This window comes from Balaenoptera borealis (genome assembly GCF_965194805.1).
Source record: "Balaenoptera borealis genome assembly, chromosome: 20".
Lineage (NCBI taxonomy): Eukaryota > Metazoa > Chordata > Mammalia > Artiodactyla > Balaenopteridae > Balaenoptera > Balaenoptera borealis.
Window position 1 is genome coordinate 35,848,607 of NC_138879.1, and position 24,719 is coordinate 35,873,325.

A 24,719-nucleotide genomic window follows, 5' to 3' on the forward strand; every position below is an offset into this window, starting at 1 on the left:
AAATGAGTATTAAGTTTTCTTAGAAACTGAAAATGAAGAAAAAGACCCAACAAAGCAGCACTAATATAGAGATTTTATTTAAATTGTATCGAGTTTTTACAGCACATTGCATGTTTGTCACAACGCAACTGCACAGTTTGGATTTTTGGCCACATCGTGTCACTTACACCCACAAGAGCTCTGAAAGGAGTATTTGATGAATACATCTGAGCTGAGAGCCCAGAGTCTCTCTCCAAGGCCATGCAGTATGTTCACTGACGGGACAGCCCCTCAAAACAGCCACACAAAGTAGACAGATACAGTCTTCTCAAACGTTGCCAATCGAAGTGCAGTGAAAGTCAAGTTAATTAAAAAGCCACTCACAACTGGCAATAAATTTTAATGACTGAGAAAATGCTTAGAAGAATTTTATGTATCAAGACAAGGAATAGTTTGTTATTTTTTCAATGATCTCAGGAATTTCCTGGACACAAAATCTCCATTATTCAACTCCATTTAAACGAAAAAAAGTTCCGCTAGACTGACCTAGATACGCCAAAACTTTTTAGGTTACATCCATGGCAAGTATAAAAGCACAGATGCTTCTCAGTAGGGCTGAAGAAAAGGTCAGGACAAATAACAGTTCTTGTTCTAAATGCAGATCCTAGTTATTTTCGAATGAAAATTTTTTTTCTAGGAAGAAACATGAACAAGTAGCAGTTAGACGGCTACCATAATTTTAAAACAGGCTAAGCCTAAGGGTAATTTACCTTTTATACACCAACGAATTAAGGAAAATATATAAGAAAATCCTAGTGGTTTCATTATAGGTCAAGGAGACTGTATCTGTCCCAACCACAGTACATGGCTATATCACTGTATCTTTTGGTTAAGTGCCACTGGTACATATTAAGATGAAAAAACAAAAACAAAAAAAAACCGTTTGGTCCAAATGGACACATTTTCTCTCCCAATTTTGGTATCGAGGCTAAATTCTCTTCTGTTTGGGTTCCATTGTTAAGTGCACAGAAATAGACAGCAGCATTTGTACTGAAACCCTCACATACCAAACAGCGTATTATAGGAGGTAAAAACCAAACACTAGATTCTACCCTCAAGGTGTCAAGTGTTCAGGATAAGAAGCAGTGTGACCCAGAGGAGGCAGCAGCCAAGGGAAAGAGGACATGTGGGAAGTGGGCAATGGAACAACAACCAAAAAAAAACAGTGTTTTATTTTCATGCCAGGAGAGGATCAAGGTGTAGCTCCCGTGTTAGCACCAGGACAACTAGGAAAAGTCAGGCGCAAAGGGTAGGGCACAATCAGCAAATATTTCACAAGGATAATTTCTGCTTTTCCCTTCTCATTCTTCACAGTGCATACCTCGAGAGCTGCCACTGAGTAACAAAGACTCCTGCCTTCACAGCTCAAAATAACTGATTTCTGCCAGGACTGAACATCAGCAGAGTTTTCCTCTGCTCCCAAAAAGGTCTCACTCCCTAAAACTGTCCCCCTAAACTGAATAATCACTGATGCTGGCTGAGGAGCCAAGTGAAAAATACAGCAAAACCTCCACTTGCTGAACCAGTCTTTAAACCAAACTCCACAGAAAGACAGAACTAATGCAACTAGAGGGAGTGCCTCTAAAGACTGAGCCTTCATGCACAGACACAGAGCACAGAGGTACAGGGTATAGTTCATTTCAAATAGGATAGGAATTCCTATCTTATATACTATAATCTGCCTTTTTCAAGGTGGAGGAGAGATGGATCTGGTTATCATTTGGAGTTTGGTTATACATATGCCTTTCTATTGCTGTTTGGGGCACACACATCACCAGGCAGTATCTATGAAATCATCATCTTGTGACCCCAGGAGAAAGAAACTGGAGCCACCAACTCAACGTTAAGCTTCCAGACTCTGGGTCTGGATCAGGACCATTACCCCAAGGTAAGGGTCTCACCAGTAGAGGACCTCCTGCCAAATTGGAATTCCTCTGCTCCAGTCTCATGGTACCAAGGAGGATTTCTCAAGACTGTATCTTTGAGCTCTGTGATTTCATGAGCCACACCAAGGAACCTTCAAAACTACACCTGAAGCAGATCCTCCCTTCAAACCTGCTAAAACTGTACAGGTCTTCTCCTCTGGCATTCAACTGGAAGCTGTAGCAATGGGTTTCTTCAGATGTTGGCTCATGAGTTCCCTGGCCCGAGATACTTGGATATGTTCGTAACATGAGTTACAGACGAGAACTGGATCATAGAGTTGTTGATCAGGAATGGGCAACTTCAGGTGGCAGCAGCCAGCACAAAATACATTCCCACAATTTCTGCCAAAGCACAAAGAGGGGAGAGTTCATCAGAAATGCCGATATACTGGGAATGAATGATACTCTAAAAGGCCTTACATGAGTAAAGAAAAAGTTGGGAGAAAACAAAAATAGTTCCTATTAAGATATCTCCATTTTCAGGTTAATTCAGTTTAGTTCATAACTATGTCCCTCAGCAGGTTTTACGAGCCATACTGAATCATAGGCAACATCTTACCTGCAATGGTGTCTGCGTTTGGCCAACCAGAATTCACAGTCACAATTATAGCAATGTGATGCCATATGGTCTGGAACCCAGCGAGTCACCTAACAGAAGGCACAAGGAAAAATCCCAGGTCCTTGTCAACAGAGTGGAAAAGCAACACTGCAACAAGGAAAGCACCCCAGAAGAAAATGACAAGGCCTAGGCAGCTACTACTTCCCTACAGAGAGACTCATCTGGGGAAGAACATGTCACTCATCTCTGAGAAGTATGAGAACTCACTGGCTTGCAGAAGTACCTGCCACATATTTGCCTGGACATACCTCAGTCTCTTTCTTATCAACAGGTTCCCAGCTTGCTTCTGAAAGGCAGTCTTCACTGTGATCAGAACCAAAATCTTCTGTATCACTGCCATCTGACTCCTTCAAACACGTCTAAAGGAAAAGCAAAGGCATCACCACCATCATCTTCATCATCGCTAACATTTATTGTTTACTATGCATCAGGCACTGTTCCTAAGTGCATCACATGCGTGAACTTATTTAATTCCTCACAACAATCTTATGTATGCTATTATTATCCCCATTTTACAAATATGGAAACTAAGCCATAGAGAGAGTTAAGAGCTGATAATAGGTAGTAAACGTGGGATTTGGACCTAGTGTTCCAGCTTCAGACCCGTGCTCTTAACCAATATGCTCCATCACAGCAAGGAAAGAATATTTCTCCTGTTACATTCTAAATCAGGAGTTCGCAAACTACGGCCCACAGGCCAATTTGGCCCACTGCCTGTTTTTGTAAGTCAAGTTGGAAGACAGCCACACTCAATTCATTTACACATGGTCATTATGGCTGCTTCTGTGCCACGACAGAAGAGCCTAGTAGCTGCAAAAGAGATTATATGTCTCACAAAGCCTGAAGTATTTACTATCTGGCTCTTTACCAAACAAATTTGCTGACTCCTGTTCTAAACCATCACCCTGAATAGTAAGAAGTTGTTAGCCCTGACCACCCCACCAGCAGAGAAGTGGGCAGCAGGCAAGGGGGAATGTCCTAGAGCTGGCTTCTAGAAGCTCCCTGAGGACTGCTGTGCCAGAACCCAAGGCCTCCCGACCCAGCGAAGCCTAGATGGTCCTCATAATCTCTCACCTGGCTTATTCCAAAACGTCCTAACCAGCCTCCCCACCTGGGTTTCATCCGCTTGACACACTGTTGCGAGGGTAGTAGCACTCTTTTTAGTACTCAATTTTTTTTTTTTGGCCGTGCCATTCGGCATGCAGGATCTTAGTTCCCCGATGAGGGATCGAACCCATGCCCCCTGCGTTGGCAGCGCGGAGTCTAAACCACTGGACCACCAGGGAAGTCCCTCTAGGGTAGTACTCTTAAATGCAAATCTGATCATGTGACTCACTAGCCAAAACTTTTATTGCCTTGAGGGTAGAATCCACACAACACAGGCACTCAAGCTGACCTTTCTCATCCCTTTCCACTTCCCAAGGTCACCTCCCGCCGCACTACCAACTCCCTCCCTCACAGTCCCAGCACAAGTGTGCACGCATGCACACACACGTGTGCGAACACACACACACCCCTTTATTCAAGCCATACCGCTGGAGTACCTATTGCCTCCATGCTTCTGCAAATGGTATTTCTTTTTCACTCTCTACATGGCTAAAAGCGACACAATCTTCAGCACTCGGCTCAAGCATTAGCTTCTCAGGAGAGCCTTCCCCGACCTTTGACTCCACCCAGGCCCCCAACACCTGATGCTTCCCTCAACACTTAAGAACAGCATTCTAACTGTCTCCTTGTCTCTCCCAATAGACTGTGAGCTCCTTGCGAGCAGGGACTATGTCTTTCATCCGACAGCCCAACCCCCTAACTCTGGCACACAGCAAGTACCCAGTGAATGGATATGGAATGGGCGAAAGGCTGGACGGATGGACAGAACGAGTGGCTGGGTGGCAGTAGGTGAGTACTTACAAAATCATCCTCATAGTCCATGGGGGGCTCTGCTGGAGGGGCGCAGCAGTGGCGGATATCCAGCCTCATCTGCAGCTCACGCACCTGTCGACGTAGCTGTTCCACCTCTTGCTTGTACCCTGCTTCAATCTGCCGTAATCTATGCTGGATCACATCCGTGGGAAAGGGGAGTCCATCGTCATCCAGGTAGAGAGGAGGCACTGGAGAAGGGCAGCTCAGGGGAACGGGCTTCGTGCTGGAGACCTGCTTTGGGTGACCAGACAACCACATCTGGTTGTTTTTTCCTCCTGGACCAGTACAGTGTCCATTGGAATGACTAGAACAGACCGGTGACCTCACCCCTTCTCTCTGAGCCCACTGTCCCCCAAAGTAGGACCCTGTTGCCCGCATCTGCTTACTGCTCGACCTCTTGCTACAACAGCCATAGGAAAGCAGCCGCCGAGGGGTGGTCTCCCCACTCGGGAATGAAGTCACCATCCCTTGGAAGCTGTCCCAGTTGGACCCTAAGAAAGAGAACTCACTGATCTGGCTCTGAGAAATTGGCTTTCGGGCCAATTCCAATGGCACCTTTCCAAAGCGAGGGTTTTCCAATAACTGCCCATTCCTATTATTCTCTCTTTTGCCCATGTCTTCTTCCCCCTGAATCAGATCTGGCACAGAACTGGGCTGTTCCTGGTGGGAGACACTTGCCACAGACCCTGGCAGGTCTTGGTTGAGAAAGTCAGTGCTTGGGTCTGGAGGAATTTGGCAGGTAGCGCTCGGTGGGTTGCAAAGGGTGCCCAGCCCGTGAGCTGGAGCACCTCTGGAGGGCACACCTAGCACAGAGTCTAGCTGGGCCTGCTCGGGGGCACCTGTGAGGGAGTCCTGGGAAGACTCAGGAAAATCACAAGCTCCATCACGCTTGCTGGAAACAACTTTAGAGAGTGCTCGGACGGCTGCTTTTTCAGGACAATGTTCAGGTGGCTCCTCTGTGCCATCTAAAGTCCTACCCAGCTCATCCTGGGCAGGAGGGTCGGGAGCTGGTGCCTTAGTCTCTTCTAGGACTTTGGTCTCAGGATCAGAGGTGCCGCCCTTCGCTTCCTGGGGCACCGCAGCATTAAGCAGTCTGTAACTTGGAGAAGAGCTTCTGTGACTCTTGACAGGTTTATTGCTCAAGTAGTCTTTCTGGCTGCTGGGCAGAGATGGAGGAAGAGCCATTTCTCCTACAGTCTGCTGAAGACCTCCTACCCCAGATTCCACGACGGTTGTCTCGGATCCCTCAGGATTGCCGTGCCAGGGCTCCAGGCCTACTCTGGCCTCCTGACAGTGGTTATTCAGGTTAGGGTCACTGGACGTGCGCGTCAGGGGGCTGCTTGTGTCACAGGCAGAAAGAAGATCATCCATAGATCTCGTTTTAGGTAATCTGGAATGACAACACACCACCTCCAGGTCAGGAACTGAGCTACCTCCCATATACAGGAATTGGGTCATCAAAGCAATCAAAGCCAGAGTTCACAAGAAATAACAACATTTAAGATTACAGATGACCAATGTTCACTGCAAAAAGTCTGCTCTGCAAAAAGTGGAGGACATGAACTCCAGAACCCAGGCTCTGTCCTCAGCTTTCATCAGTCTCACCCCACACAGTCTCCCTGGCAATCTCAACCACTCCCGTGGCTTCAACTGCCTTCTAAGCTGATGCCTTCCAAATCTACCCTTCAGGCCAGGGCTACACCTCGGCCTCACACCTAATGTCTAACTGCCTCTATCGCACATGGCAAGACAGAAATAAGGTGGGTTCTGGAGCTTGACGATGCTGGCTCTGACACTGATTAGCTATGTGTCTACAAGTAAGCTATTTAACCTCTCAGACACTTGGTTTCTCTCCTCCATAAAATGACAATAAATTACCTTGCAGAGATGCTACAAGGATTCAAAATATAGGCAACCAACCGCAAACTTATTAAGACTACACTCACAGGACTTCCCCAGTGGCCCAGTGGTTAAGACTCTGCGCTTCCATTGCAGGGGCCCAAGTTCGATCTCTGGTTGGGGAACTAAGATCCCACATGCCGCAGGGCGCGGCCAAAATAAATAAATACATAAAGACTACACTCACGACTCCTCATTTTTACAGCTTTCCTTATTATAAATTATCCCTCCATCACAGGAGTAACCAGCACAGCTTTTTACAACCACTTAGTGGCAGCGTGCTCCTCTGAGTCCCAAGTCACCACAGAAACTTCCCCTAGTATACAGCACTCAAAGTTCTAGAGGCATTCTGGTACACCAAATGGGTAACAGACATTTTCAAGAATGACCGCCCTAATTTTTAACACAGTTCTAAAGTCCCCGGAGCAACAAAACTTGAGGGAAATTTGCCAGGAAACAGTGGAGACTTCGCTGGACTCCTATTTTCAGATGCCTCAGTCAGCCCAGCCCACACTGAAAAATCCCTCAAAGGTGGAGTTACAATAGAGCTAGCTGATTTTTTTTAAGTGTTTGGTTTTTGAAACTTATTAATACTTCTTTAAAAGTATTCTTGTGTTTGATTTTGCTTTCGTGATCAATGTGTGTTTGTGTGCTAACAAATTCCAGGAAGACAATAACGACAGTTACAATTACTGTTTCTGGAGTCCCACAGCCACAGCTTGAATCTCACAGCTTAGCAACTTGTTAATTTTTTTTTCTTTTTTTTTTTTTTTTTTTACTTTTTATTATAGAAATTTCAAACATACAAAAGAAGTAGAGAGAAGAGTGTGAAGAAATCCAATGTACTCTTTATCCAGATTCACCAATAGCAACAGCCTGCAGTCCCCCACAGCTGACTCCTATGTACACCAAAGGTCTAATTAATAATGCTGGTAGAGACAATAATGCCTGAGGAGTTTGGAACCATGAAGAGAGCTCATCCAGCTAACGTGGTCAGGGAAGGCTACACAGACAGGGTAGGATCTGAGCTGGGGAGAGAAGAATGTGTTGTTGCACTTTAATGGAAGAAGAGGAAAGAGAGCAGGACGTTTCTGATCTAGGGAAAGGTAGAACCGAAGGTGAGTCCGGTCAGCTGTTAGAGAAACCATTTCCTTTAAAACCCTTATACAACTACTCCTCTAAATCCAACCCCATCTCGAGCTGCCTGCAGCACACCTCCTGTGTGCTGTCAAAATATTTCAATCCCAACCTGCCTGTATCTCCTCCTTCTCCCCGAACTGACGCATCTTCTCAACTTTCCAGTGTCTATAGGTGGTACTAATATCCTCCTGGTTTCTAAGCTCAGAGACTTGGGACCTGTCTTTGACTGGCCTCTTTACTCTTCACTTCCACCCTTCAATGTTCAGGCAACTCCACAGACTGCTAATGACTTCTCAACAACATCTGAATTTAATCCTTTCTCTTTTCCAAGGACTCTTCCTTTCATATCTGAATTACAACAGTGCTGGCTGGTCTCTGTGCCTCCAACTACACTGCTCACTGATTAATTCTTGAAAAATCCCATTGTTACCAGGTCACGATGACTTACTATTGACAACTGAATCAAAATAAACTCCTCAGGGGCTTCTCTGGTGGCGCAGTGGTTAAGAGTCCGCCTGCCAACGCAGGGGACACAGGTTCGAGCCCTGGTCCAGGAAGATCCCACATGCCGCGGAGCAACTAAGCCCGTGCGCCACAACTACTGAGCCTGCGCTCTAGAGCCCGTGAGCCACAACTACTGAGCCCATGCGCCACAACTACTGAAGCCCGCGTGCCTAGAGCCCATACTCCTCAACAAGAGAAGCCACCACAGTGAGAAGCCCGCACACCGCAACGAAGAGTAGCCCCCGCTCACAACTAGAGAAAGCCCGCGCGCAGCAACGAAGACCCAACGCAGCCAAAAATAAATTAATTAATTAAATAAATTTATAAAAAACAAAAAAACAAAATAAACTCCTCAGTATAAAAGCCCTCAATGAACTATCCTGTTTATTTCCTTCTATTCCTCAAAATACCTCTTCCCAAACCCTGCCAGCTCCAGAGAGGTGGTTCTTCTTTTTAAAAAAATTAGAAACTCTCTCATGCTTCTAATTCTTTTGGACCCCTCTCCACTAACCTTGTTACCAAGCTCATAACTCCCTTTATTCCATTCGTTTGTTCATTTAAGCATTTACTAAATCACCTGTTATGTGCCAGGCCCTGAGCCAGGCACTGGGGACACTAAAAAGCCATGGTTCCTGCCTGGTCTTCCACGAAAACATCTCTGAGTAAACAGTCACCCTATGACCCCTTTCTATTTTTTTTTTTTTTTATAATTTATTTATTTATTTATGGCTGTGTTGTGTCTTCGTTTCTGTGTGAGGGCTTTCTCTAGTTGCGGCGAGCGGGGGCCACTCTTCATCGCGGTGCGCGGGCCTCTCACTGTCACGGCCTCTCTTGTTGCGGCGCACAGGCTCCAGACGCGCAGGCTCAGTAGTTGTGGCTCACGGGCCCAGTTGCTCCGCAGCATGTGGGATCTTCCCAGACCAGGGCCCGAACCCGTGTCCCCAGCATTGGGCAGGCGGATTCCCAACCACTGCGCCACCAGGGAAGCCCTATGACCCCTTTCTTACTTCTCATTTCTCTAGTAGCTTTGAACAAGACACATTCTTATTCGCTTAGATGCTAACTTAGAATTGTTCTCTAATTATCCTCTGCCTGATCTTACAGCTTTTTAAAGGTATCTTATAGGATCAATATCTTCTATGTCTTTGGTACAGCCCATAAAACCTATTACAGTACTAGGCAACTTGTAGGTATTTAAGAGACATTTATTGGTTTGAAAACTTAGATACTGATTTAAGGCAATGGTTGTTAAATGGGTCACAGAACTTATTGAGAATCTGATAAAAAGTTATGGCCCCTCTCCATAGAAAAGCAAACTTATGAACCTATACCCAAATTCTGCATAGTTTGTGGAAAGAGAAAAATCACAGAATTCCTGAAGCCTATCCATAGGCCTCTGACAATGGACGCAGCTCCAAAGACCCTAAAACCAGTAACTTGGGGGTTGGGGGTTTTTTGTTTTCCTTTATAATATTCAACCAATTATGTAAGTTATATTTTAATTTTAAAAACCTTCCACCAGTAAACAAAGATCAAAATTAGAAATGCACATATGCTTTGAACCCAGCATTTTCATTTCTGAGAATTTATCTGGCAGAAACACTAGCACAAAAGCAAAGGTATACATATACACTAACACTACTGAACTGTATACTTAAAAATGGTTTAGGGGACTTCCCTGGTGGCACAGTGGTTAAGAATTCACCTGCCAATGCGGGGGACACGGGTTCGATCCCTGGTCCAAGAAGATCCCACATGCTGCAGAGCAACTAAGCCCATGCGCCGCAACTACTGAGCCCACGCGCCACAACTACTTAAGCCTGCACACCTAGAGCCCCGTGCTCCGCAACAAGAGAAGCCACCGCAATGAGAAGCCCGCACACCGCAACGAAGAGTGGCCCCCGCTCGCCGCAACTAGAGAAAGCCCGCATGCAGCAATGAAGACCCAACACAGCCAAAAATAAACAAATTTTTTTTTAAAAAATGGTTTTGATGGTAAATATTGTATGTATTTTACCAAAAAATTTTTTAAATATATACATATAAGGATGTTAACTAAAACACCCCCTATAATGATTAAAAAATGGGATAAACCTTAAATGACCAACTGAAAACTGGTTATATAAATTTTGATGCACTCTAATTTTGGACTATTATGCAGCCGCTAAAAACAATAAAGCAGCTTTATGTGTGCTGTCATGGGTGACATCCTGACACACAGTGGGGAAAACAATTTGCAGAATGGTACGCAAAATGATTGTTTTTGTATTTTAAAAATGTTTCTATATGAGATTGTGAGAGTGTGGCTATATCAATGTAGAGATAAACATCTGGAAGTGCACGCACCAAAGTGCCAGCTGTGGACACCTGTGGGGACAGGGATCAGGGAGGCAGGACTGCCATTTTCTACTGTTATATTGCTTGGCTTTTTTTAAAACCAAAGAACAGATATTACTCTTATAACTTAACCAATCTCCATTCTACTTCCCCCCAAATATTCAGCCAGAATATAACTTTAATTTTTATGTCTCCCTTTAAATTCTGAGGGAGTAATGTGAAGGCCGTTCCCCTTCTGGGAACCCATTTCTCTGACAGCCAGATGCTTCTGGAAGCTAATGCTGGACATAGCAAAGGTTATTACTAAGATAGCAAGCTCCCCATGCCTTCTATCAGTGAACATCAATCAAGACCATTCCCACAAGCCTTCCTGAAACAGTCCTTTCTGTTCTGTTCTCCTCTCCCCTGGGTCTGTCACAAAGGGTGACAGCAGCTTGGAAAAAAGGTAACCACACTTATCTTAAGAAAGGACCTTGGGAACAATACAGAGTGCCCTCCAAGCTAGCTACGAGTCTTGAGCCAAGTTTGGCCTTCAACTGGCTCAAGAGGTTCCTTTAAAATATCTCATCAAAGGAAAAGAACAGCATTTAGGCAAGACACAAAGCAGTTGCTGCCTCCTAGGGGAGAGAGGAGAGAGCAAAAAGGGCTCTTCTTACCTGTCCAGAGAGCGGCCAGAGAACTCCTGGCTCTGAGCCACCGGGGAAAGGTAGAGGTCCATGCTCTCCTCCCCGAGTGTGCATGGAGATGACGCTGGCAAGTAAACAGCTGTCCAGAGGTGCAGCGCCCGGACGTGACACACAGGGTGCAGGACCTAGGGAAGCAGCCCCGTACGTGGGTTCTGTGAGATGTTTCGGGGGCCCCCTTCCTTCCTAAGCCTCTGGGCCCGAGTCCTTCCCGCTGACTCGGCCTTTTCTCCCTGTAGGTCCCCAAGACGCACCTACGGGATAAGGGTGCGGACTTACCATTTCTGAGCCTGATGTGTAGAGGAAGTTGTGGAAGTTCTTGTTGCCAGCTCGCAAAAGGGCCCACACGGAGCAGGTCCGCTTGTAGATGTTGCGCTTCTCTCGCTCACAGGGGTTGTTGGCCAGGAACGTGCCGTAGAGACAGGAGTACGTATGCTGCACCAGCTTTACCTAGACGGCCAAGACAGCTTGCACCGGGCCTGGGCCGCCGGCCCCCACCCTAGCCTCAGGCTCATGGACTTACCAGGAACGCTTCGTTAAACTCAAACAGGCAGGGAAACTGCTTGAGCAACTGGTGAACAGAATCGAGCCACTGGAGGAACACAGGGCACTGCTCGTTCTGGTCCTCTGCGTTCTCCTGGTGGCCGCAGCGGTCTCCGAACTTGTGCCCAAAATCCAGCCAGTCAGATTCTACTAACACTTGGAAACCCTGCGACAAAGAGGAGGTTCCAGTGTAGGGCCTCTCTGGGAAGGCTACTGTGCTCCTCCCAGGGATGCCCGAAGCAGGGGGCTGGCAGCTGCAGAGAACACGCCCAAACCTAGAAGAGGACTCAAAGCCACCCGTGTCCTCTACGGAAATATCCCCCAAATGGATCCAGAGGGCCCAGTACCTTCCCCAAATGCCCCTTTCCCTCTGCTCTTTCCCACCCAACCCCTCCGAATACCTCCAACGTCCTGTAATACGGGTCCAGCAGTATTTTGGCCAGGGCTACGATCTGCGGCGTCCGGTCCCAGCCATCTGAGCAGTGCACCAGCACAGGCCGGCCCTCCCGGTCTACTGTATTAGCCACGAGCACAGCTGCCTTCAGCATCACCGACAGGTGCTGCAGCCATCTGGTGCTCTCCAGAGCCGACAACCAGCTACAAGGGAGCAGAGGTCACGTCTGTCACTAAGGGCGCCGAGGCTACAACAGCCTCTCCGCCAGCTACGGCCAGCCACACCTTAACGAAGTTCCCAGTGAGAGCTGAAGCTAAGAGGCCCAGCCCATGGCCTTTCTGCCAAGAGGTGTCTAGCAAGAAGGTAGGGAAAATGGGACCTGAGGTGGACAAGACACTCTTCGTATCAACAGAGGAACTTGGAAGCATCACACGCACATCTAGTAGCCACTTTCTCTCCCCAGTTCTCTGTGTCCTTGAGGACAGCTCATCCAAACAAAAGGAACCCAGTGTCCTGTGGCCGTTCCAAAGCGTTGGCTGAGAAGTGGAAGAAGTGTTCTTGCAACTGGCCCACTGCACCTAGGCCCTCAGGTTTCCTGTGTCTCACACTCCCCATCTCCCCACCAGACCTTCCAAGCACGAGAAGTACTGGGTAAGGGATGAAACTGGAGGGTGGATGGAATCAGAACAGGGAACACCTACTTGCTGGGATCGGGCATCTGGCTACACACAGCGCGGAGGTACTGGAAGCTGTTCCGGATGGCGTGGATGTTGGCCATTCCCATGAATACGACCTCACAGTTGGGGTAGTACTCTGCACACACAAGAGGAGAGTGGAGCGTAAGAGCACGTCCTGGAAACAGGCATCCAGGACAAGAGCAGTCCAGTGGGCAAAGCTTCCCCAGCAGGGCAGAACACTCCAGGATGGGAACTCAATATACCCTGGAAATCTAAATACCCTTTTACCTCTGGATGCTCAAGTGCCATATACTAATAGTGATAACAATAACATTAATGACAATGATGCTCGAGTACTACTAGTAGTGACAATATATAGTAAATCCTCAACAAACAGTAGCTGCTCTGTGCCAGTAACTTTATATATGTAACCTCTATCGTCCAACAACTTTGCAAGGCATGTTTCATCTCCATTTTACAGATGAGAAAGTAAAACTCAGACAGATTAAGCAATTTAAGCATAGTCACAGCCACTGAGTGGCAGAGCCCTGATCCCAGGCCAGGTTTGTTTGGCTCTTTCCGCTACACAAGCTGTCCCCAAAGCCACCAGAGCACAGGCTGGCTGCAGACACTGAGGTAACAGCAATACCTTCACATTCACAACCTCCACCCTTGGCCCGGTTGGCCACCGCCGCCGTGTAGGATCGGGCATCCAGGATCAGCAGCTTCTGGGGGGCAGCTGTGCTCTCCACTCCAGAGCATGCAGTCAGGGAGGAATCTAAACACACGCACAGCAGGGAGAAGACCCTGGGTCGGCCAGCTGCCCAGGCGCACCCCACCCTGGGGCACTCCCTTCGATGAGACCCCTCACACCCCATCACCTTTTCGTCCCCAACAAAAGACAGGGACCCAGACACCCTGTGTGTTGTCGTCTTCTTCCCACCCTCTCACTGGGGACTCCCTGGGAGCCCAGGAGGCCAAGGTGGGAGCCTAGTCCCCAGGGGGCCGACACCACCCACACCTTACCGAAGTCAGTGTCACATGCCTCGGTGGCATCACTATTCCCGGTGCTGACAGAGCCCCCAGTGGTCCTTGTCCCTGGGTCCAGGGCACAGGCTTTAGCAATGGACGTGACTAAGTACTCATCATCGGCATTGCGCCAGCCCCACCAGCTGATCTCGGGCTGGCTGCAGCGGGCGATGGCAGCCCCGTTGCGTAGGTGTCTGACAAAACAGAAGAAACCATCAGGCCCTTGGCATTCACAGTCCCCAGAGGCCTACTGCTGAGACCCCAGGGGGCCAGACCAAGATCTCCAGAGCCAAAAGGGGCCACCAGATCATCCAGGCTATGATAATAGCAACCAAAAGCCCTTAACATCTCGAGACGGCTTTACAGTTTACAAAGCACTGTCACACATATTTCTCAAATGGGCTGTGTATTCCCAAGGTGACCTTGACTCATCAAATCTGCACAGCACCTGCTCCAGGTACAGACACCCAGCAGGAGAACAAGCCTGGGCCCAGAGCATGAACAACTCCAAACCTCATGGCTACTTACTACCTGCCGCACAAACGTTTTTTTGTAAAGAACCAGGTAATAAATTTTCAGCTTTGGGAGTCACAGCCAGTCTCTGTTGCACATTCTTCTCTCTGTGTTTTCTTTTTTTAAATAACCTTTTTTTTTTTTTTTTTTTTTTAAAGATTTGGGTCCTAGAATCTGTGACTCTGTTAGCAGGACCCAGAGACCTGCTCTAGCACTTTTTGACTTTGTGGGGGTTTTTTGTCTTGTTTTTTTAATTTTATTTATTTATTTATTTATTTATTTTTGGCTGTGTTGGGTCTTCGTCTCTATGCGAGGGCTTTCTCTAGTTGTGGCAAGCGGAGGCCACTCTTTATCGCCGTGCGCGGGCCTTTCACTATCGCGGCCTCTCTTGTTGCGGAGCACAGGCTCCAGACGTGCAGGCTCAGTAGTTGTGGCTCACGGGCCTAGTTGCTCCGCGGCATGTGGGATCCTCCCAGACCAGGGCTCGAACCCGTGTCCCCTGCGTTGGCAGGCAGATTCTCAACCACTGCACCACCAGGGAAGCCCTAAATAACCTTTTAAAAATGTAAAAACGAGGACTTCCCTTGTGGCGCAGTGGTTAAGAATCCGCCTGTCAATGCAGGGGACACAGGTTAGAGCCCTGGTCCGGGAAGATCCCACATGCCACAGAGCAACTAAGCCCGTGAGCCACAACTACTGAGCCCACATGCCGCAACTACTGAAGCCCACGCGCCTAGAGCCCGTGCTCTGCCACAAGAGAAGCCACCACAATGAGAAGCCTGTGCACTGCAATGAAGAGTAGCCCCTGCTCGCCGCAACTAGAGAAAGCCCGTGCAGCAATGAAGACCCAACGCAGCCAAAAATAAATAAATTTTTTTAAAAAATGTAAAAACCATTCACAGCTCACAGGCTATACATAGAACAGGATACAGGCCGGATTTGGTTCACAGGCCATGGTTTGCCAACCCCTGTTCTAAAGCAATGTTTCTCACATACACACACACACACACACACAGAGGTCCTAAAAAGAAAGAAAGAAAAGAGAGAAAGAGAGAGCGAGAGAGAAAGAAAGAAAGGAAAGAAGGAAGGAAGGGAGGAAGGGAGGGAGGGAGGGTGGAAGGAAGGAAGGAAGAAAGAAAAGTGTGTAAACTCCCCAAAAGCCTCGTCCTCAGGAGAAAAAAAACTGAAGCAGTTTTTCTTTTAAAATTATTTCATAGCCACTTCCCTGAAGAGTGTCAATTCCCAGTCAACCACACTGCCGCAGACCTCCACTTCTGACTCTCCTCACTGCATAAAAAGCATCTCCCTACTTCCCCGGCCCCCACCGCCTCACCTATACACAACCACAGGGACCCGCTTCCAGGAGCGGAAGGAAGCTACATTCTGCAGCTCTTTATCTGTGATCCACACGGGAACCAGCAGCTTCTGGGGGTAACTGGGGCACAATCTGAGAAGAGACCAGATGGGGTCATGGAGCTTGATTAAAGACCTGTGATCACAAGATCCCCAGGGATGGCTCTGTGGGAAGAGGGACCAGGAGCCCTCCTCCCCTCACAGAGCCAGGAGCTGTGCCCACCGTGCTTTATCCACACAGGGAGGAAGTCTGGATCTGGACAGGTGTTTTGGTTCCCCACCCAAAACCCTCTCACTTGTAGTTGCTGTTGATATGCGAGACTCTCCAGACGTTCTGCAGGTCAAAGCCCATCCTCGCAAGCTCAGCCTCCTGCCGACATCGTATGTGCTCTCCTGCAACACAGCCCCCATGGCTGTCAGCATCCAAGAGCACGAGGTCCAGGGCAGAGGAGGGGTGAGAAGCAAGAGACAAAAAGAAGTCTCCTAAAGAGAGCAGCCTGGCCTCACCTGGCTGACACAGGTGGGTGTGCTGGTCCTCCTCAGTCAGCCCCAGGCACCAGGCGTGGTAGGCAAAGGCAAACAGGTCCTCAGGCTTCGCAGGTCTCGCTGTGGCCCGACTTAGCCGCGAGAGCCACTCTTGGCACTGCTTGAAAGTGGAGAAGTGGCACCTGCCAGGCAAGAAGCCACGAAGTGAGGCAAGAGGTGAGTGAGCACTGGGGCCATAAGGGTCAAAGACCCAGCCACAAAAAGGCTATGCGGAGGGGAGACTGCAAAGCAGGAGGTAAGGCATGGGGACCCTGGGGAGGACCAGGGAGACTGGGCAACACCCAAAGGACATTGTCTTTGTGACAATTCTCTTCCCAAGAACTCTTGTCCTTGAGACGTAAGGATCCCCTCTAATGGGGCCCGACCGCACAAACCTTCTGTTTCAGGGAGGAAAGTCCTGCCCATGTCATTCCTGTCTCCTTGTTTTTTCACTTCTGCTTAATAATGTCTCCTCTCAGCCTAGCCATGTCCTACTGATACTCTGAAGAAAGTTGCAGTCCCACCTCTTCCTTGAGGCCTTCCGAGCCTAACCCATTCCACAGACCCCTTCCTCTGTTATTCTTAGTATGCTGGGAGTATTAAACCCTAAGTTTTCCCAGAGCATATTGCCACAGGTTAAGTCTTCCTTTAGCAACTAGACTTTAATCTCCTTGAAGGGAAGGGCAATGCGGATTCCTGTTCTTAATGCCTACAGTCCCGAGTGCACAGCAGGCTCTAAACTAGGCATCTTTTTTTTTTTTAATTAATTTTTATTGGCGTATAGTTGATTTACAACATTGTGTTAGTTTCAGGTGTACAGCAAAGTGAATCAGTTATGCATATACATATATCCACTTCTTTTTTAGATTCTATTCCCATATAGGTCATTACAGAATATTGAGTAGAGTTCCCTGTGCTATACAGTAGGTTCTTATTAGTCTGGGCATCCTTTCAATAATCCTTGGAGTGATTCCTCTTTCTCTCATATCCAATGTGTCAGCAAACCCTATCATCTCTACCTTCAAAAATCTGACCACTTCTCACCATTTTGATTGCTACCAACCTGGACCAGCCACCATGATTTCTCACCTGGGTAACTGCAATAGCTTCTTAATTAGTCTCCCAGCTTCTGCCCCAGCTTTTGCCCCCATCCCTCTTCCATCTTTTCTCAATACAGCAGCCAGAGTGATTCTACAACAGACCACGTCACTCCTTTGCTCAAAACCCTCCAGTGGTTTTCTCACTTCCCTCAAAGTAAAAGCCAGTCATTATGACAGCGTGACACCCCTCTTACCTCTCAGATCTTGTATCCCACTATCCTGACCCACTTGCCCTCCACTCCAGCCACACTAGCCTCCTTGCCATTCTTCCATTGGGCCAGGCTCATACCCACCTCAGGGCCTTTGCAGGCACTGTTCCCTGTCTGCCACACTCTTCCCCCAAATACCCACATGGTCACTTTCTTCAAGCCTTGACTCAAATGTCACCTTTTCAGTGCAGGCTTCTCTGATCACTTTGTTTAAACCTACAACCTTCACCCCCATAGCACTCCGTATCCCCTTTCCCTGCTTTATTTTTTAACTTTACATTACCATGATTTAACATATTTTACTTACTTACTATTTACCACTCCTACCTCCCCACTGGAATATAAGCTCCATGAGGGCAGAAAATTTTGTCTGTTTGTTCCCTGCTGTATCCCCAGAGCTTAGAACAGTCTGGCATAGAGTAGAGTGCTCGATAAATACATGTTACATGAATAAATAAATGAACCAACAACAATGTGAGCACTCTGCACCAGATATCACCCTATGGGCTCTCAGATGCATCTTCTCATTTGATCCTTATGAAAACCCCGTAAGCATTATCCCCATTTCTTTAGGTCAAGACACTGTGGATCAGAAATTGACCCCCCCAACCCAGACAGGGTTTTCTGTTTCTTCCAAATGGGGAAAGGGAGGTAGTATTTTTCCTTTCTTGCTCCAGAGAAACCCTGCAGCAGAGAGGTCTGGACAAGACTAGGGCCAGAGGACCTGAGCGAGGCCCTGTCGTTCTCACCTCACCACTTTGGAGTCCTTGCAGGAGATGTGCAACTGGAACATATCACGGCTCTCCACGCTGTCAATCATCCGGAGGGGGACCTGGAGAGGAAAGGCAGACTGGCGCTCAGATCCCCCCACTCCACATCACTCCTCATCCCCGCCCCTGCCCAGATGATGTATCAATAGAAGAAAGGAAACCGACATTTACTGAGGGCCTCCTAGGTGCCTGGTAACGGTGCTGGGTCCTCTACATATGTGACCCCAATTAATAATCACAAGAAACCACAAGGCAGGTGTTTTCACACCATATTATTAAGGAGGAAATTGCACCTCAGCTGGGTGATTGACCAAGGTCACACAGTTGGTAAGTGGCACTCTTCCAACAAAGCCACTGTGCCCCTAGAAGGGCCAGCAACAGAGTGAGGGAAAGACAGAAGAGGGGAAGGGAAAATTAAGTGAGAGAGACAGAAAGATAGACCAGCCGTTAGAAGAAGGATAGTAAGAAAAAGAAGGGAACCCCAACTCTTTGGAAACATGATCAAGTAGAGCATTAGAGCAATCCCACCTTGAATTTCACAGGGATTCTGGCTTGGGTGTGGGAGAACAAGACAGAAACTCACGTTGATGACAGAATCCTTGAACTTGATGTGCAGCCGGTAGTTGGAGATGGCAATGAGGGCATCGGCTGCGCGGCCCAGGAACTCCACTCCCTCACCCTGCAGCACTGTGAAGGGCACCTGCCGAGGGGCAGAGGGGCCCTCAGTCCAGAAGTCAGTCACCCCTCCATCCCCTCTCCAACCCCTGATCTGTAGGATCTCCTCTGGAAAAGCTGGGCCAAGGCAGGACAAAAGTTCTCTCCATGGTAACAGCACCAGACAACAGCTATACAAGAAAGCTGCCTTTCCTTCCCTGGGGCCAAAGGCTTCATAATGCACATACAGACAGGCTCCCCTCCCTCCAGAGACCGAGGAGCAGGAAGCCAGAGCTCCCACACTAGATGCCCTTGGAGATATTTGGGTTGGGGGAGGGAAGGGAGGGTGTTTTTTAACCAGGCAGGGAGCTCTACCCACCCTGGGCCCCCAACTCTTCCTTACCTGCAGATTCTCCTCCTCTTTCACTAGTTCCTTGGGGGGGAACAGATCCTTGGCTTGGATGTACTCCAGGCTGGGGGGCCCCTCCTCACCCTGTGGGGAAGGCCTCAGCCCTAAGTCACCAGGCTCTGCCTGGCCCATTAGGCCTCATTCTGCTCCCCACCCCTCAATAAACCCACATACACCCCATACACACTTATAAAGGTTCTGGTCACCGGAGAATGGAAGAGAGACCTGGTTTGGTGGGAGGGGTGAAGTGGAGGGAGAACTCAATCCTCTTAAGCCTAAGACAAGAGTAAGGTCCACAGAGTAACTGGGAATCTGCACTCCTCAAAGAGGGAATCTCCTGTAGAGCCAAATTTCCCAAATGAAGGAGAGAAAATGAAGGAAAAGAAAGGCGAATGTACGGGTAAGACAGAAGTGGGAATGGGAAGTGCTGCCCTGAGAAATAGGAACCAGGTGTGCAGTTGGTCACAGAGACAGGAGGGGACGCAGGCCCCTGAGGCCACCCCACTGAGGCTTCAATCTGGTGGGTGAAGGAGACAAAGAGGAGTGGGTCATGGGATTCAGTCCCATGCCTCTAGAGGGCCTTCACGGATGCTTTCAAAAAGAGGATGCGTTTTGGAGCTGAGCTTCTCTTCCAGTTAGGCCCACACTGCTAACAAGCTCCTGCCACCTGCCAAGCAACCTGCCCTGCCTGCTGATCTGAGGGGAATTCCTCAGGAATACCCACAGCAAGCAGAAGTAACTCCTTTCCCAGCCACCAGGGAGGGAGGGGAGAAGAGGGGATCCACGTGCCTGGGAGGAACCAGGGGACCCAGGACAGCCAGGGGAGAGAGAGAGGGGAGGCCTGGCAGATATTGGGGGGGGAGGCGGGCGGGAAGGGGATAGGTAGGGATATCTGAGAGGACAGATGGGGGAAGCTGGGGAGGAGCATTAAGCCAGAGAGGGAGGAGGGGGGGCCTGGGAATGATGCAGAGGTACGGAGGCCTGCAGAGGCAGAGAGGCAGGGAAGATGGAGAAGAGAGGCTGGCTGGGGGACAGTCAAGGAGAAAAGACTGGCGTGTCAGGTGAGGGATGGAGTGGTGGAAGGGGGAGGGGACTGGAGCCAGGGAAACAGCTCAGACATCCTGTGCTCCCCGACCAGCCCCCTAACGTCCCAGACGGCCTACTAGCCACATCCCACATCCCCAAGCAAGGATGCAGCGGGTGGGCCCAAGATGGAGAGGCGGAGGTAAAGAGATGTACCCCTGCAGGGCGGAGCCTGAAGATCTGCAGTCAAGGGCAGCGGCTTCAGGGCTAACATGATGGGTCACAGAATTCCAATCCCCGGCCTTCGACAATCCCCGGCACCCGAAGATTAAAGCAAGTCCAAGAAAGAAAAGGGATTATGTCCCTTCCCCTGCCAGGGCCCTTGGTAAGGGGGATGGGCTGAAATTCGGAATCTCAAGGGCCAGCCCTGGGCAGGGCGGCGGGTGCAGCCAGCGTCGGGGTCCCCGGCCCGCCGCAGGCGGGGCCGGCACTTACGAAGCAGCTGAGCATGGAGCAGGAGACGCGGGCGGTCAGGCTCATGGTCGCGGGCGGTCTGGGCCAGCACACATGTCCCCGGAGCCGCTGCGCTGCCCGCCAGTCTCGGGCGTCCGCCGCATCCCGGCTGCGGGGCCGGCCAGGTGCAGCCGCTGCGGCCAGGAGGCGAGCGCGGGCGGCGGTGCTCGGCCCGCGCCTCTCCCCTCCTCTCCACAATGGAGCGAGCCCAGCTCCGCCCAGGCGAGGGGAGCTCCCCGACCTCGCCGCGCCGGCAAGGCGGGGGCGGGGCGGGTTCCCGGGCCCCGCCCACAGCCCCCTACTCCTCCCTCCCCACCACCCCTCCGCGGCGTGGGCGCGCGTCCTCCGCGGACTCCTAGGGGCTCTCAGGAGCCTGGGCTGCGGGACTGCCCCGCCCCCGCCACGGCGTGGGAGGGGGCGGCAGGACCGCCTACATCTTTTCATTTCCCATCTTCCCACGTGAGCCACCCCACACCACTCTTGCAGACGTCGGTCCCCACGCCCTCCCCTCCTCTTTGAGTCCCCCCAGTGCCTGCTCGGATTCCCAGGATGAAGCTCACCTCCCTCCACCCGAGGTCCTTTCTAGTTTCTAGGCTTCCTCCTTTCCCTCCAAAACCACCACTCACCATTCCCCGGTCCATCAGTGTCCTCCAATCCCCTGACCTCACTAATCCCACTCCCTTTTTGCCCCTTAGAATGGACACTGGTCTAGTGCCAGTTTGGTCATTACACACTCCTGACAGGGAAATTCTCTGGGTTTTTTATTCCGAGGCCCCCACCCAGCCCTACTTCTTCAGCTCCACCTCTCCCCTTGTTTCACATCCTGTGTCTTCTGGGTAAGAAAGTCCTTCTTGGAGGAGAAAGAATTTCTTAGGCTGGCAAAGAGAAGAGCTAGAACTATGGACCACAGAAGCTATGCAAAAACAAAACTCATGGAGGAGGGAGAGAGTTGGGTAGAGAGCCAAAGAATAAGGGGCAGTGATAAGAGGCTCAAAATGTCACCAAGAGTCACAGAAGGAACCGTTTGGAACCCCACACTCCCTGTCCCTGGTAACTTTCAGAAACCATTGCTTTTGTTTCGGTTTTGGTCTTGGGGGAAGGGAGGAATAGGAGAAAAACCTGACATTTTATTAAGCGCCTACTATGAGCCGGACATGTTTCAAACATTATCTCACTAAAACCATTCAACTCCCAAAGAAATGAGACTTCAGGCTTACAGAGAAAGTATGCAATTCACCTAAAGTATTTAAGTGGTGGTGCTAGAATTCAAAATTAGACCAGGCTGACTCTTTTCAGTGTATCACAGAAGAGAAAAAGGAAAGGGGCTATCAGTTGGTGGGGGTCAGGACCAGCAGGCTTTCTGAGAAGAGACCAGAACAATATCGCACACCCCAAATACCCACGTGTCTGTGGAGGAAAAGAGCGAGTCCTCTCACCAACTGAATGCCTTGACCTGTCCCTAAGCACAGGGGACACGTGAAAGAACTAAAGAGATACAGCCAGAGCAAGGACCTGGTCTGGACCCAGGCTTGTAGCTCCCCACTCCCTTCTCATCTCACTGCTTCCTCCTCCGAGCTCTCAGGGGTTAAGGGGTTCCCTGAACTTGGGGTGAAAGAAAGGCAGTTACAGTTAGTGGAAAATTTATGGGATCATTATAACACACACACACACATACACACCGCCCCCAGTGATATTCTGGGCACCTTGAGGGTGCTCTCCTGCTATATATTCAGTCAGCTGTTGCCTACAGTAGCTTAACAGACAGCAGGACCTTGGAGCTAGAGGAGCCCCACAGTTTCAGTGGAGTCACTCCTGATACAGCACCCACAATATTCAAGGGGCCCAGTAGGAAGTACAAGGATCTTGATATAAAGGAGCCCTGGCTTTTCAGACCAGAACAGAGAGCTTCACCCAGGGACCAGGAGAAGCAAGAGAAGGGCCGTTATGAAGAGCTAAGGGAGCCAGTGGTAGTGTGGGGAAAGCACGGCATAGCACAGGCCGAAAAAGACGTCTAGAGGCTTCCCGTCCCAGTGCTGTATATCGGCTGATGTTTTGCAACCTAAAGAAGCCCTAATTTATCTCCAGGGCAGATGAACCTGTTTAGTTGCTGAACAGAGTAGCCTGGAGCTCAAGGTCCAGGAGGGGCGGGCAGCTTCATGGAGAAAGACACAAGGATTACAGAAAACACAGTGGTCTGAGGAAAGAGTACTCACCATTCTACCGTGGTGAGGGTCCTGGCTACCTGCTTCTCACTGTAAAGAGACCGAGAAACATGAGCACAAAGAGCAACATTAACATCACCATAGAAACAACAAAGGCCACACATCTCCTCCTGAACTTCCCCACAATTCTTATCTGCCTTCCTCGCAGGCTGGATTCTCCAGCCTCTCCACAAGTCACCATGCTAGACAGAGGCAATGGGAGCTACATAAGGAGAAGGCAACAAGCGACTCTGCAGGGCCTGAAGGCAGCCATCAAGTTCTGGAGCAGGACTCAAGAGTCCTGATTCCCAGTCCCAGAAAGAGAAGTAAAACACTCCAAACCCTGTCCTTTGTGGGAGAGCAAAAGAACTGCAACTCTGAAGAGACAGAGACTGCCCAACCAGGGCTCACTTCTGGCCCTGGTGGGAACATGAATCCACAAGAGCGCTCTGCCAGCCTCTGAGTCTGGGAGTAGCACCCACCTGACCTGTTTGCTGGGGGCAGAGTCCAGAGCAGAGGACAAGAGGGAGGGGACCACAACCTATGATCAGAAGGCAGCAGGGCTGGACATGCCTTGCTGAGTGTACTTGACACCAAGTGGGGTGCAGGTTAGTGGGAGGAGGCCACACAACGGGGACAGAATCAGGCCAGTGCAGGCCTCAGAGTCAGTACCTGTCAAATGGGCCCAAGCAACAGGAATGTCAGGATGGGCCTCCTTGGCCCACTTAGGGAACCACTTAGGGAACCAGGCCCAGGTTTCACTGACATTTTTCTTTATGCCTGCTATCCGAGCTCAGGGGCAGTCCAGCAGTGCCCCGCAGAAGGCTGTGGGGATAAAAGTCTCCATCTGTGGCCCTACCCGCCTCCGTAATCACAGCCCACCCTCCCCATGGGGGAGCCAGCAAGCGGCAAGCCAAAGGTGCTACCTCACCGCCCACTGGCAAGCAGCCTCAGGGAAACGGAGAGAGGGAGAGACAAGGACAGGCCTGGGAGGCCCAGGGTTTCCGGACCCAGGTGGTCTGGCCACGGGGCCGGGGGGGGGGGGCGGGTCAGGCTGACAGGGGAGCCCAGGTACCCAGGTTCTAGAGGCGGAGCCTAAAGACTCGGAGGCGGAGCCCCGAATGACAGAAGGCGGGTCTCACGAAAGCCGGTGGGGCCGGGGCGGGGCCGGGCAAGACGCGGTCGTTGTGGCTCCCAAACTAGCAGTGCACGGGGCACGGTGACTCACCCAAGTGGCGTCCGCCCGACCCTCCGAGGCCGCGCTCTCACTACTTCCGTCTCCCGCAGCTGCGGAGGCCGCTCAGCTTCGACCCCACCACGGTGCCCCTCGCCCCAGCCAATCCTATCTCTGGCCTGTGCCCACCCTGGCCAATAGCCACACCAAGTCCCGCCCCGCCCCCCACCACGCAGCCACCGCCCTCACTCTTCACGCCGCTCATTGGTCAAATGGGGCAGACGCCCTCCCAGCCTTTAGCCTATCGGGTGCCGGAAGACGAAACTGTACCTGGAGGGAGGAGGCGAGGCGCGGGAGAGAAGACGCGACCAATGGGAAATCACAGCGCGTCCCTGCGGTAGCCAATGGGAGAACAGTAAAAGGGGGGCCGCTGGCTAAGGCTCCAGGGGCCGGAAGTGGGGGCGGTCTGTCGCCTACTGGTAGCGCAATTGAAGGCGGGGCCTTGTAGGGACAGAGACCTTACAGCCGCTTCCGGTGACCACCCCGCCCCCGGGTTACTTCTCAAG

The 24,719-nt window shown here is 50.2% G+C and overlaps 1 protein-coding gene across 8 annotated transcripts; it reads right to left on the reverse strand.

Moving 5' to 3' along the window:
* Positions 1–59: 59 nt before the first annotated feature.
* On the reverse strand, positions 60–24,692 carry MTMR4 (myotubularin related protein 4). Of its 8 annotated transcripts, none has more exons than XM_082371961.1 (20): positions 24,208–24,321; positions 23,652–23,804; positions 22,992–23,030; positions 19,237–19,326; positions 18,763–18,879; positions 18,159–18,241; positions 16,083–16,243; positions 15,872–15,968; positions 15,556–15,669; positions 13,707–13,903; positions 13,330–13,458; positions 12,705–12,816; positions 12,011–12,206; positions 11,590–11,775; positions 11,346–11,516; positions 11,040–11,194; positions 4,492–5,893; positions 2,832–2,942; positions 2,524–2,612; positions 60–2,306 (listed from the first exon to the last, which is right to left on the reverse strand). In XM_082371961.1, the coding sequence occupies exons 3-20, from the start codon at positions 22,992–22,994 to the stop codon at positions 2,129–2,131; spliced, it is 3,591 nt and encodes a 1,196-aa protein (XP_082228087.1). In that variant the 5' UTR covers positions 22,995–23,030; positions 23,652–23,804; positions 24,208–24,321; the 3' UTR covers positions 60–2,128. The 8 variants fall into 8 exon arrangements, with proteins under 8 accessions (XP_082228087.1, XP_082228085.1, XP_082228088.1 ...); XM_082371959.1 differs by lacking the exons at positions 23,652–23,804; positions 24,208–24,321 and adding exons at positions 20,761–22,380; positions 23,322–23,631; XM_082371962.1 differs by lacking the exons at positions 23,652–23,804; positions 24,208–24,321 and adding an exon at positions 24,484–24,692.
* Positions 24,693–24,719: the final 27 nt, after the last annotated feature.